The sequence below is a fragment of the Chiloscyllium plagiosum genome, chromosome 21 (assembly GCF_004010195.1).
Source record: "Chiloscyllium plagiosum isolate BGI_BamShark_2017 chromosome 21, ASM401019v2, whole genome shotgun sequence".
NCBI classification, from domain to species: Eukaryota; Metazoa; Chordata; class Chondrichthyes; order Orectolobiformes; family Hemiscylliidae; genus Chiloscyllium; species Chiloscyllium plagiosum.
This window is the reverse complement of record NC_057730.1, coordinates 29,806,806-29,821,692: the sequence shown is the minus strand read 5'-3', so window position 1 is coordinate 29,821,692 and position 14,887 is coordinate 29,806,806. Positions and strand designations below refer to the sequence as shown.

The following is a 14,887-nucleotide window of genomic DNA, read 5'->3' as shown; positions in this document are numbered from 1 at the left end:
TATATGTTGTTTCAAAACAAAACAAGCCTTTCACCCCAATTATAACAAGATAATTTTGGATGAGAGTTACCTGATCTTCTCGCTCAAATCCTGGTGCTTTTGGATATGTAGATGTCGGTGATGAAACACTGGATGTCGCAGGATCTGAACATAAACTATCATTAGTGAAATATTTGAGCCTACGTATTGGTTCAATAGGAGACAATGAACTGTTACTACCTGAACTTGAAGTAACTGTTGGGCTGCTAGATGATGAAACCTGAAAAGGGGAAAAACATTTAGAGAAATAGAATTAATTCTGACTGTCAAAAAAAATGACAAGACAACAAATTGACAGCCAGCTAATTATAATGGCCTCAGAATTGGGCAAATATTCAGCATAAATTTAAATACAAAACTCATCAAGTAAATTGCAACATTTTTTTAAAAAGAACATTCCAATGTTTCTCATTCTGGGACACGATTATGTGGGGTATAGGAGGTTCATTGACCTGGACTTAATGCACAAAAGCCTGTTCATTCATGGCTGCCAATATCCTAACTCACACCAAATCCAGTTTACTCATCAGTCCTGGCTTTTTGACCTACATTTTGGTGCAAGGACGTCAATATTGAATCGGTGGCAAGAGGAGGAGTATGGCAAATCAGGGACAAAAACGGCATTTAAATTTGGAGGCAAGAAGCATGACTGAGATGGAAAAATGAATACATTTCATCAATCCATATAAGGCACATGGTGCCCAAGCCATGGCAACTGAGGTGAAAACCCAAAGCACTAGAAGGGCTTAAAAGTGATACAGCAATGGTATTGAACAAGCGGTCAGTACTAAATGGTGATGGGTGTATCTTATCTGGATCCAGCACCTAAGAATATTGAAAAAAATGAGTGTGGAAACTGCAGAGGCTCTGACAATTATCTTTCAACCTCTTCTAGATTGGGGATGGGGCTGGAGAATAGGAAAATTGCAAACATTATGCCATTGCTCAGAAAAGATTGCAAACATATAGACTAGTCATTTCAACTTTGGTAGTGGGGAAACTTGTAAAAATAATTATTCAGGACAGAATGAATATTCAAATGGAAAAACGTGGGCTAATTTAGAAAAGATAGTATGGATTTGTTATGGGGAAATCATGTCTAATGAATTCCAGAAGATTTTTTTGAAGAGTTAAGAGAGGGGTGACGAGGAAAAGGCCATTGCTAAGGTATACTTGGATTTCCAAAAGGCATTTGATAGATTCACACAACGAGCTTGTGACAGGTTGTAAACTAAAAGAGACAGCAGCAAAGTGGACACAAAACTAACTGAAAAAAGAGGAAAGATTGTATACTGCTTGATCTGGAGTAAGTTTTGAATTGAATATCTCCATTGTTTGTTATTGGGATCGTTGTTTTTCTTGATATACAAAAATAATATTAGTGTGCAAGGAACAAACTTGGGAGTTTGTGGTTGGAAAACAAAATAGAAAAATTGTAAACTAAGAGGACAATAAGGATGAAGATGAAGTGGAGAATTGCAAGATGATGCACTTTGGTACAAAGAACATGAAGAGAGAGTACAAAATAAATGAGTCCAGACGAACACTGACGAACATTAAAACACTGACTGCAGGAGCACAGAGACCTTGTTATGTGCATAGCTCTTTAAAAGTGGCAGGACAGGTGGTGAGTACTGTTGATATAGTATTTGGTCATCTTGGCTTCATTAATATGGGCTTAAAATACAAGACAAGGGAGGTTATGGTGAACCTATATCAGGCACTGGTTAGACCTCAGCTGGAATACTGTGTACACTTCTGAGCATCACAATACAGGAACACTGTGAATGCACTGCAGTGAATGTACAAGAGGTTCACAATTACTGTTCCAAATAGACATTTCAGTTATGAGGATAGATTGGAGAACTTGGGCCTGCTTTACTTGGAGAAGGGGAAGGCGAGACCTGATAAAAGTTATCAAAATCATAAAGGGTCTCGACAGGAGAAAATGGTTCTTGATTGTAAAAGGATGAAGAATCAGAGGGTGCAGTTTTTCCCCAAAGTAGTAAATATGAGGCGAGAAATATATTTTCACAGAGTTAGTTTGGAATGAACAACTTGGCGGTAGGTTAAATTGAGACAATTAAAATTGCATTGATTATTTAATGAGACCAGTTGGCTGGACAGATGGTTTGCAATGCAGCATGATGCCAACACCATGGGTTCAATTCCCACACCAGATGAGGTTATCATAGAGGACTCTTCTCTCTCAGCTTCTCCCCTCACCCGAGGCATAGTGATGGTAAGGTTAAACCTTAGCAACCATGTCTCTCTAAGGACAATGGCAATTTTACCTTGCTTTTACTTAAAGATTATTTGAATAGAAACAACACAGGTTTTTGGGGAAAAGGCAGGCTTTTGGCTTTATGCAAAATAATTAGATAGCTAATAGTACATGAGTCAAATGGTTCATTCTGCACCATAACAATTCTGTGATTTTCCATCACAACGCAAAAGTATCATCGGTGCAAATAAAGGGAGGCTGTGTCTTTAAAATTAAGTTGGCAAAAACAATGTGCAAATTTTGTTTGAAAGGAACTCAAATGAGGAAACTAATTAAACATTCATGCTTAGATCAAGAAATAAGTAGCAACGTGCTCAACCCACAACCCATTCATTAATCACAAGGCTGTTTTAAGCTGCACGAGTTGCATAACAGCAGTGATCATATTTAGGTTATTTTGGCATCGTACTTCAAGTTTTCATAACATTAAAACACTGACAATGAAACAAGATAAAATATTACATGAAGAGCATCAAATTCTGTCTCGTGTAGTCATGATTCATGTTGTACAGATAAGGAGTTTGATGGCACTGAGATAATAATACATAATAGAGTGAAGGGGTTTACTTACATTTCCTATCTGTCCATTATTGCTGCCTGAGTTAATACTTGAGCCCCAATCACTTGCAGGTCCAATACTTTCTGTAGAATAAAGCCTAGCACTTTGCTTGGACTGAGTACCTGCCGCAGCTCCTGCCTGCATCATAGAGGCGACCTGATTCATAATCTGCACTTCCTCAGTAGAAGGGATTCCTACAAAAAAGAAAACTTATTCACAACAGAAAATTCATACTGTACTTTATTTAAGAGCTCCAGTTAATTAGGAACAACTACCAGTTATTTAAGTGTTATTAATTTGGACTAATTAGCACAAATATGAAGTTGAGTATCAAAATGGCTGGCTGCACGTGCGCAAACAAGCCTGGTGATGCAGATTACTAGTTACAGTCATCCCTAAGCCAGAATGACTCTGGATGCATGATCATGCTACTATAGTTCATGCACAATAACATCACACTAGCAGTGCGTGCTTGTATGCAGATGACTGTTTGGAAGACTCAACTTCATTGAATAACCAAGGTCAGACTCAGTAGAAGACTATCCTTCCAGTTGGAAGGCAGCAGGGATCCGATGCTTGCTAGTGACACTACACAGCCAAATGTAGTTTTTGCTCCTTAATGCTTCTTGCACTATCTAGAGGTGGCGTGCCTACAAAACACAGCCCTCGTAATTTCAAGGATATCAGAATAACCTAGACCTTGTAAATGATGGTAATTGAAGGACTTCACTTTATAAACCTCAAGCTCATACACCATGAGCTTGACTGTATGTTCACCACTACAAATCAGTTGTCCCATCACTGATATACTCAATGGAGAAAATTCTTGAAGCATTGAATGCTTTGCCACAAGAACTCATTGAGAAAATGACAACTGTATTTTAAAGGACATTGAACAAATATTCAAAAAAAGCTTATATTTCTCTAGCACCTTTAGATTAGATTCCCTACAGTATTGAAACATGCCTTTCAGCCCAACAAGTCCACACTGACCCTCCACACAGAGTAACCCACCCAGACCCATTCCCCTATATTTACCCCTCATTAACACCATGGGCAATTTAGCATGGCCAATTCACCTGACCTGCACATCTTTGGACTGTGGAACGAAACAGAGCACCTGGAGGAAACCCATGCAGAAACAGGGAGGATATGCAAACTCTACCTAGACAGTTGCCCAAGGTGGGAACTGAAACTGGGTCCCTGGCACTGTGAGGCAGCAGCGCTAATCACTGAGCCACCACTTACCCCATAATAAAATGCCTCAACCCACTTCACAGGAGCATTATAAAACTAAATGAAACTGGATTACTTAACTAGACCAAATCTAAATCAGATACCCAAATGCTTCACCCATGGATTTAAGGAAATCAACAAGCAATTTGAGAGTCAGTGAAACATAGGGCTATGAAACTGAAGGTTCAATATCATTCGAGGAATGATCAAAATCAAGGATCCTCAATAAGCTAGAATTAGAGTGCAGATACTTTGGAGGGATTTGTACCTGGAGGGGATTGCTAAGATGGAGAGGCCATGGATGGATTTGAAAACATGAGCAGGAATTTGAAAATCAAGTTGTTGAAATTAGCATTAGTCAGCAGCTACAGAATGGGACTTGATGCAAGGCAAATCACAGGCTAAGTTTTTCATAACCTCAAGTTTAAAAAGGTTTGAACTAGTTGGCTAGTTAAGTGCTGAAGTTGTTACATTTAGAGATCACAAAGGCATGGATGCAAGTTTCAACTGCAGATGAGCTCAGGCAGAAGCAAAATCAGGCAATGGTAGGAGGTGAAAATACGCAGCCTGAATGATGATGAGGATATTTGGTTGGAAGCGCATCTTGAGGTCACGTTTGACACCAAGGCTGTGAACAGGTATCAGCCTTAGACAGTTGCCAGAAAGTGAAATGGAGCAAGTGGTAAGACAACAGTGTGTATTAGGAATTGAAGACAACGACTTCAGTTTTCCTAATAGTTAAAAAAAGGAAATCTCTGCTGATCCAATACTAGATTTGACCAAGCAGTTAATTAAGCAAAAGAAATAGAGAAGTGGTGGTGAGGTAGAGCCACAGTAAAGCTCAGTATCATCAACTTAGTGAATTCCGTCTGAAAATCATCAAGGACTACTTTTATGGGGGCTCTTGAGCAAAGAGAGCTGGCTTCAAGTCCCAACTGCTCTAGAAATGTCATAATATGTCTGAACAAATTGAATAAAAAATATCTTGGTCCTTCATTTATCTTCAGAAAGCTCAAATTTGTGAAGTGCAGCTTTTCACTAATCATGCAAGCAGCTTTGTTTTGACCCTGCAATTCTAGATGCATTTCTGATCAAAAATAGTTCTGATTCAACATGATAACTCTGCAGCCACTAACAACTACAAATCTAAGCTGAACAAAAACCTCAAAATGGAACAATGTGCGAAACGTAGAATGGCAACGTACTTTCAACATGTGCAAATGCACAGAAAGGCCCTCGAGGACAGTATCCTGTCTGCCGCATATCATTACATTTTGTAGACTTGTAGATCTAGAAAGGAAGAAAAAGATTTATGACAAGAAAAATTGATATGTCATTTAGATGTTTAATTTATCATTTAAACCATATTGACCAATTTCAATGCTCTTTGATTCGGCCTTGAACCCTCCACACTGACCTTGAAATTTCTAACACTTGATAGAAACAGAGAAAATAGAAGTAGCAGCCCTTGGATCCTACTCTGCCATTCAGTTCTTTGAGCTTACTCACCTTCCAACTCAACAGCCTGTTCGCATTTTTCACAGCATTTCCTTTAACCACCATTGCTAAATCCAACTTCTTGAAATCATACAATGTTTTGGCCTTGACTGCTTTCTGTGGTAAAGTTGAAAAGTGTGGCGCTGAAAAAAATCAAAGCAGGTCAGACAGCATCTGAGGAGCAGGAGAGCAGGAATTTCTGATGAAGGGCTTATGCCCGAAACGTTGACTCTCTTGCTCCTCGGATGCTGCCTAACCCGCTATGCTTTTTCCAGTGCCATACTTTTGGATTCTTGACTCTCCAGCATCTGCAGTCCTCACTTTCTCCTAGTTGCTTTCTGTGATAGGAAGTGTCACAGCATCACCACTCACTCAATGAAGAAATTCCTCCTCATCTCAGTTCTAAACGGTTTACCCCATATTCTTAGACCGTGACCCCTAACTCTGCTTCAAATTAAAAATGTTTGTTGCATTTAAGTATGTGCATGACTTCACTCGCTCCCTGTTGCTTAACAGCCCTAAATATCTCCAGAACACTCCAGCCTTTGTGTATCACTCACTTTAGACTTGAAGCAAATTCTTGAGAACAAGCTATATATATAGGCAATGTGCAAAAACTCATCTAATCTGATATGTAGTATTATTAGCTCCTCTTCCACATCATAGCCAGAATGGGGAGAGCTCAGTGCATTTTTTAAAATCAATTTTCAATTCAAAGACATCTCAATATATATTGTGTCAGGAAATGTTCTGACTAATAACTGGCATTAGTAACCAAGTCAGAGGATATTGATATACTGTACATCAATAAGTCTGACCAATGCGGAAACAACAAAATGCTAAATGATCTTTCTCAATTATATCTAATTTCTGGGTTTTTTTTTTCAAAAATGGATAGGTTAAGGTTGACGAAAAGTACCAAGAGTCCTTCATTACTCAGCAGGTTCTTGCTGTCCTTCAGTTTTATGTCTCAATTCCATCTCTGGATGTGCACATAAGTTATATTTTTATCACTTCCATTTTAACACTCAGAGTTAAACATCTTACACCCTTAAAATGGAGTAGATTCACTGAAGCGATAATAAACCTTGAAGAATAATTATATAATATATAATCCAGCTTTGGACCTGAGAGCAGGAGCAGAAGATTTGACAATATTGCTGATTCGTGGTCCTGAAACAAATCCTCTCATAAAATAAAAACAAAAGAAGCTGTAAATCAAACAAAAACAGAAGTTGCAGGAAAAGCTCAGAAGGTCTGTCACAACTTGAATCACAGCAGCAAGTATGCACCTTCAACTGTCATGCAGTGACAAAGCAATCAGTGTCCATTTTAAGATGCCCAGAGTAGGTTGCACACATTTCGAAAGTGTGGAATGTGCAGGAAATCTCCAAGTCTTTGCTTGCACTGTAAAGAATTTATTTAGCAGACAAAATAAATTAAGATGACCAGCATAAGCATTAGCATTGGACCTTGCTCACATTGAGTCCAATAATTCTTGGACTAATGATCAGACGAAATGCAGCTAACTGGTCAACTCAAAATCAACTGGTGTATTACTTTGCAATTCCTATTGGATTTATCATCAAATGTTGCAAGTGATGAAATGAAAGAGACTGCACATTTATATTGCTAGCTTCAGATTTACTGGGGATCACAAATACTATACAGGTAACAAGTTACTTCTGAAGTGTAGTCACTACTGTTTTTATATGGGGGAGAAAAGGGACAGCCAATTTGAAATCAGCAAGGTTTCACAAACAACAGTGAAATGATGTCCAATGATTTTTTTTTGATGACTGTGGTAGCAGATGAGCCAAAGCAGAAAATTCATCTGTTCAGAGCCAATGCTGTTGCATGTTTTGCATTCTCTTGAGAGAGCAAAATAACTTGTTCTACTCCAGAAAGCTGGCAGTAAAGGTTAGAACTGGGGCCAACTTTTGCACAATTTTATAAGCTTTCATTGGCTGAAATATGCATTACAAAATATGCATCTCCAAAGCCAAACGCTACAGTTTCAGTCTGCTCTTATTTATAATGCTTTAAATGGCAATAAATAAATTCCCAGTGAATGCCTACTACTTGCATGCAATTAACAGAACCAGTGTCTCATCTGAAAGAGGGCTTCTGTGACAATGCAGGACTCCAGTGAAGTGGAAGGGGAAAGTACTTCTATCTGCAGGTCAGTTAGTTCAGTTGGCTCGCTGGCTCACATGCGTTTCAGAATAAAACCAACAGCACAGGCTTGATTCTTGCCCTGGCTTAGGGGCACGAGACCAGACTCCTCACCAAGCCCAAGAGAATGTAAGAAAATGGCAAACCATCAAAGAAAGAAACTGCCAAGGAAACAGATCAGGATGAAGCATCAGCAGATAATAAGCCAAAGATGAGTGAGTAAGTATGGAATAAATGGTTATTACCATGACCCAGATAACTGTACCCAAGTTATCTCACATCCATGTCATAATTCATCATCCTTAATCAAACTTCTGAAACTGTACATTTTACAGTCTTACCTCTGGATGAAATTGCTGCTCAGTGCGGGAGTGACAGTACTGGCAGTTATCTCCACTCTCACATTTTGTTGGCTCTCCCCATTCATCCCCATGTTTGACATTAGGACACGGAGTTGACCTACAAATGAGAGAAAGGAGGAAATTATTCTGTAGTGTACAGCAATGCAATGCATCCTGAAGAGGAATTGTAGAGATTGCCATTTATGCATAAGCACAACTTTCAGTGTATTACTATATTCCTCATGATTTGATGATATCCAATATCTTACATGGAAATAAATTTACCAAAGGAGGAATTTGTTTATATACTGATCTGTATCACACTTTCTATTAGTTTACTATCACCACTCATTGTGTGCTGGAAATTAATGTCACCATTCCTGGAGTTTTTACAAACATGGAAAGAATTAATCAAGCCACCTAAAGTCCCATTTTACCTGACTGATGAGCACAGGTTAAAATATTCATCAAGCTTCTGTACTCAAAAAAGAAAAGCTATTTCATAAACAATGGCATGAAAAGAAACTCATTACTAGCATATGTTACAACACAGCAGTGAACTTTTCTATTAGTTAATCCAAACACCCAGAAAAGCTCACCTTGCCTCATAATTTGTTAAAATATGAGTGACAGAGAACTCAACAAATTCCACTATTTAAAAAAAATCAATTGAAATTTTTTTGCTCTAAAAGTGAACATTAAACGACTGAGCCCTCCTTTCTCTTAACTGCTTATTATCTGCCTCCAACTCGATAACAATATGCTATTCCAATAAGATACGTAATTTCAAAACCACTCAGTTGCTGTCCTCTTCTGTGATTTCACTCTTCTGGCTGCTGAATTCACTGGGTCGTCTTTTTTTCCTTTTACTGTGAATGTTTCATGTGAAAAGGTACCTTTGATAGAGAGAGTTTCCTAATTTCATGGAGAGCAAGATGTTAGATCTCCATTTCTTTCTAACCCGATGGCAGTTGCTCTCTTTATCATTTTCAAATGTCTGCATTTTTATAGCCCCAACATCGGATTGTCTCATTGTTTTGCCAACATTGAAACAATGAACTCAAAATTGATTGGCTTTTAGTAACCTGGAGCAGAAATTAAACTGATTGGTTAAATTTGAATTATTGTCAAAACAGCAATCAAAACTCAGTTATCCAATTCACAGCCAGATGTTACATATTTTCAATTTTCCAGTACACTGCCATCTGGTCATATACACAGGTGCTTGTAAGCTCTCAGTTCAGAACAGCATTCACTTTCTCCGAAAGGTGCAGTACACACCTTCAACTTCATAACACAACTTTCTATAATTGAATGCAGCCTGCCTCTTACATACACAAACAGACACAAAAAAAATTATAGATGGGGATAGAACTTAAAAATACAAAAAAAAAAATCAGTAGAGTGTAGTTCTGACACTCGTCTGGATTACAGGCATTGACGGGATGTTTTCTTTCAGTTCCCTTCAAGTTCTTCTTAATGTTTCCACAACCTTCTTAAAAAATGATTTTCAACCTTTTGTTCAACAGTTGAGAAGTTGTGCTATGACATGGGAACAACAACCAAATCAAACTGGTCTCCCTACTTCTGTATTCACAATACAGTAGAATTAAAACCTTTGGAGACCCTCAAAATTGACCCCAATAGTAAATAACCAAGCTTTGTGAATAATCATATCCAGACATCAGGCTGGGAGATCAAACAAAAGACTTAGCAATTTATTAACTTAAAAATCACACAACACCAGGTTATAGTCCAACAGGTTTAATTGGAAGCACACTAGCTTTCGGAGCGACGCTCCTTCATCAGGTGATTGTTAACAATACAGTAACTTTAACTGAGCAAAATTAAACCAAGTAATTTGATTCGTGTCTATGATTTAAATCTAATAACTTCTGTTTTCAGCCCCATTCACACAAAAGACAGAGGCAAACACACAGTTAAGGGATAAATTTTGAAAAAAGATCAAAACTGGGCAGGTTACTTAAGCTGTTTTCATGATGCATTTTTCCATAAACATAGATGATTGTTTCCTGGTTGACTTTCTGAAGACTTTGTAGTTCACTGAAGTGGATTCAGTAACTTATAGCTTAGTTTCTATTCAGGGAACTTCTAATAGCTGATAATAGGGAGCTTTCAAATCTTCATGCTGGAGCAGCAACAGCTAAACTCCTTGCCCAAACACAGTCCAAAACTCTAGTTCCTTCCTCAGTTTAACCATTAAACTCCCTCCCAGGCTTGCTGGCATCAATTTCCAGGCACTGACCTTGTTGATAGCCTTATCAGCTTAAATATCTGCTTAAACATACTGCATTCCCAATGTCAAAAATGTCTTTGGAATCCTATGAGTGAGAACCAACGGGCAATTAACACCAGGTCTATTCTTACAAACAAAATGACAACTGTTTGTTTCTTTTTTGTTAACATAAAACTACGGCCCACAGTCCAAAGGTCGTCCTCAGTTCACATTCACGGCTCCAAATCAAAATTCAGAACAGAGTAAAACAAAAATAATGAACACTTAGTGCAAGTTCTAACAGTTGGAGTACACCTGAACAGCCACCAGACACAGACAGAGAGACAGACGGACACACACACACACTTCCTGCTTGAAAACAAATCAGAAGTCCATCACTTGGTTAAAAAAATGCCCCTGCATCATTTTCACCAGTCTTCTCACTGGCATCTACATGGCAATATGGAATATTGCCCAACTACATGATGTTCACAAAATCAGGTCAAATTTAACCTGCTCAATTATCACCGAAGTGATGGAAGGTGTCATTAACAGTGCTACAAAGTGGACCTTTTCAGCAGTAACCTGCTCATTGACATTCAGTTTTGAATTCAGAGCCACCCAGCTCCTGACTTCAATCCAACCTTCATCCCTCTACGCTCCTAGATTAATGAGTTCAACACACGGAAATCTCCTTCCTTGATCTAAGCATGGATCGAAGCATAGAGCTCACCTCTAACAGGAAAATGAGAATGATTACCCTTTGCTTCAAGGCCACACCTCAGTGTTGCATCAAACAGCCTATATAAAACTGAAGTCAACGGGAATAAGAATAAGAATGAAAATTCTCCATTACTTGACTCAATGGAAGATGACTATGGCTGTTGGAGAACAATCATCTCAGTCCCAGAACTCTGCTACACGAGATTCTCAGGGTTTTCAGTTTCATCAATGACTTATCTTTCATCATAAAGTCATAATTGGGGACGTTCACTGATGATTGCACAATGCTCAGCAAGAGGATTGAGTCAGAATCACAGATGTACAGCACAGAAATAGACCCTTCGGTCCAACTCGTATCTGGTCAGCATGGTGGCTCAGTGGTTAGCATTGCTGCCTCACAATGCCAGGGACCTAGGTTTGATTCCAGCCTTGGGTGACTATCTGTGTGGAGTTTGCACATTCTCCCGGTGTCTGCGTGGGTTTCCTCCAGGTGTTCCGGATTCCTCCCACAGCCCAAAGATGTGCAGGTTAGATGAATTGGCCATGCTAAATTGCCCAGAGTGTTCAGGGATGTGAAGGTTACTTGCATTAGTCAGAAGTAAATACATGGAAGGGGAACAGGTCTGGATTGGTTACTCTTCGGAGGGGTTTGGTGTGGACCTGTTTGGCCGAAGGGCCTGTTTCCACACTGTAGGGACTCTAATTACAAATTAATCTCGTCGCATTTGCCAGAATTTGGCCCATATTCCTCTAAACCCTTCCTATTCACAAAGCCATCCAGATACCTTTTAAATGAGGTTATTGTACCAGCCTCCACCACTCCTGGCAGCTCAATCCATACTCTGTGTGAAAACGTTGCCCCTTAGATCCCTTTTTAAAAAACTTTCCCTTCTCACCCTAAAGCTATACCCTCTATTCCGGACTTTCCTTCGTAGATAATGAAACAGTTCTGTGTCCACTGTAAAAAGACATGGGCAACATTTGCACTTGGGCTGACAAATGACACATATCGTTTGCACCATACAAATGCCAGACAATGACCATCTCCATCGAGCCATAAAATTAATATCACTGACATGCCAACCATCAATATCCTAGGAGTTTATTGTTATTAAGAAACTAAACTACAGCAGCTTAATAAATATTGTAAATAACATCGCCAGGCTCTCCAAAGCCTATTCATTATCTACACAGCACAAGTCAGGGGTGCTATGGAACACACTCAACTTGCTTAGATATGTACAGCTACAAACTATAAACTAATTTCATTGAGAATTTTTTTTTGATTTTAACAAAAAGTATTTTCTCATTGATACATAAATAAAAATTGTCTGCTTATTTACAGAACGTCGATGTCACTCAGTCGGCCAGCATTTATTCCTCATCCTTAATTGCTCAGAGGGCAGTTAAGAATCAACCTTGCTGGGAATCATATGCAACTCAGAACGATGTAAATATGGCAGTTTCCTTCCCTAGGATATTAGTGAACAAGGTCAGTTTTCCTAACAAATGGCCATGGTTTCACGGTCATCACTGGGCCATCACTTCCCCTGCAATACTACGGATATTGTGTTTCCCCAAAAAACAGTAGTTTATTAACAAAAGCAATGAAGATAAAATAAATGAAACCTAATTATCTACTTTGAACACAAATTCAAAAGATTTTTAAACATACAGTAAAAGTATAAATTGCAAAAGCAACACCTTTTGCATAGCGCTCAAATCACACTCCAGGTAAAGTGCCTCAAAATACTGAAAAATATCACTTGCACATCACTCAAACCTGAGTTCCTGGCTCAAGAACTTTAACAGGATAAAGTAACTTGTGATTTTAACTTATACACTGGAACTGCAAATAGCTTTTCCTGGAGCTATTACATATCTGAACATAAAGTACTCAGCTTCAAGTAAGCTCTTCATGGCTTTATCCCAATACTTTTGATCTGGAATTATTATTCTCTTCAGATCCTGGTCTATAAAACTACCTTCATCCAAGGATTGCTCAGGACTGCTCAAAAAGTCAAAGCAAAATTAAAAATAAGTCTAAGCTTAGTGTTTCCTCTACAATTAAGAAAATCTCTCCAAAATGAAGTTTAACCTTTCTTAAATGTTTTTATTTTGATCAGTTATAACATACTACCCTTGTAAATACAAGCTACTAATTCTAAAGTTAGGCCTCAAGAATGGCTTTCATAAATCATGACCACAGAAATATTAAACAGTTAATTCTTAACTTTCAACACAAAATCCACATTACAAATGCAAAAATCCAAAAAAAACAGAACTTTCAATAATTCATATTAAAATAAAATAAATCTCGGTCTCCATCACTCCTCCCCCTAATATTTACAGTCTGTTAAATTTCAAACCAGAAATTCCCATTTTCTGTCCTACTCTTTGACAGTGAATGGCTTCCCATTCAGCCGTTATAGTTACTACTTTAACACATCAGAATTGACAAAGCTTTCCAGTGAGGTTTATGCCCAGAAAATGATGTTGAAAGTTGCAGACAAAGCCACTGAGCAGTCAGTGAATATGATAATTTAATTAAAATGGAAACTTTTAGGATAGGCAGTTAAAAAGTGCCTAACCAACTGCCTTATTCTTAACAAGCTCCCTGCCAGATTGCACAGAACGTATGGTTGTGTTTTAATTTGGTATAAAAATCACAATTTGAAGTGATACTTCAAAATCTAAAAAAAACACTCAACGTATGCTCTAAATATTACAAATGGATATACCTTGGCAGGTAGTGGTGAGGGGTTAATGGTCAGATACAAGTCAAAATTATGAGGAAACAAACAGCCCTGCCTGCAAGAATAAAATAGATTCTTTACCTGTATTTAAATTTTCTAGGGTTCCTTCTTCTGTCCCGGCTGTTATGATAATGAGGGCAGGCATAGCCTTGTCGACAGAGTCGAGGTGGCTTATTACACTGTTCGGTCTTATAATTTGCTAGTACAAAGTTTGTTTCTGTAAAATAAATATATTTTGTCATAGCTAAAAAGTCCAAAATATCTGAAGTATATTCTGCACTTTTGAAAACTGAATTTTGTTGAAAAATAAAAAAAAATCCATACAAGTGCATGAACCCACCCAATATCTCATATTTAAATATTCATTGCATTGCACTGAAGCCCTTACTTAAGTACATTCCAACATCAATATAAAAAAGTGGTATTATAATTCTTTTCATCAGCTATCTTGACAACTATACATTCTGCCAAGGAAGCATAAAACAAAAATATCATTCCATAAGAGTTTTCTTTAATGGAAAATGCAAGTGGAAGAAACAGTTCTGACCAATTTAAAAGAATTCTAAATTGCAAGAATAGAACTACGTGGTGTACAGATCTCACTACATTGGTTTGGAGATGCCAAAGATCGTATGAGGAAAGGCTGAGGCACTTGGGGTTGTTTTCATTGGAGAAAAGAAGGTTTAGGGGTGACTTGATAGAGGTGTACAAGATGATTAGGGGTTTAGATAGGGTCGACAGTGAGAATCTTTTTCCACGTATGGAGTCAGCTATTACAAGGGGGCACAGCTTTAAATTAAGGGGGGGTAGGTATAGGACAGATGTTAGGGGTAGGTTTTTTACTCAGCGAGTCGTGAGTTCATGGAATGCCCTGCCAGTAGCAGTGGTGGACTCTCCCTCATTATGGGCATTTAAGCGGGCATTGGATAGGCATATGGAGGATAGTGGGCTAATGTAGGTTAGGTGGGCTTGGATCGGCGCAACATCGAGGGCCAAAGGGCCTGTACTGCGCTGTATTCTTCTATGTTCTATGCCGGTGTT

The 14,887-nt window shown here is 38.4% G+C and overlaps 1 protein-coding gene across 3 annotated transcripts in view; it reads right to left on the bottom strand.

The window, feature by feature from the left end:
- unkl (unk like zinc finger) overlaps positions 1–14,887 on the bottom strand; it is a 125,423-nt gene that overhangs the window by 45,595 nt on the left and 64,941 nt on the right. For 2 of the 3 annotated variants that reach the window (XM_043711634.1, XM_043711635.1), the window contains exons 5-10: positions 13,928–14,063; positions 8,132–8,249; positions 5,324–5,408; positions 2,895–3,076; positions 220–259; positions 71–144 (exon numbers count right to left, since the gene is read on the bottom strand). In XM_043711634.1, coding sequence (XP_043567569.1) covers positions 71–144; positions 220–259; positions 2,895–3,076; positions 5,324–5,408; positions 8,132–8,249; positions 13,928–14,063 — 635 coding nt within the window. Of the gene's footprint in view, positions 1–70; positions 260–2,894; positions 3,077–5,323; positions 5,409–8,131; positions 8,250–13,927; positions 14,064–14,887 lie in introns of all 3 variants that reach the window. The other variant, XM_043711632.1, reaches the window with a different exon arrangement.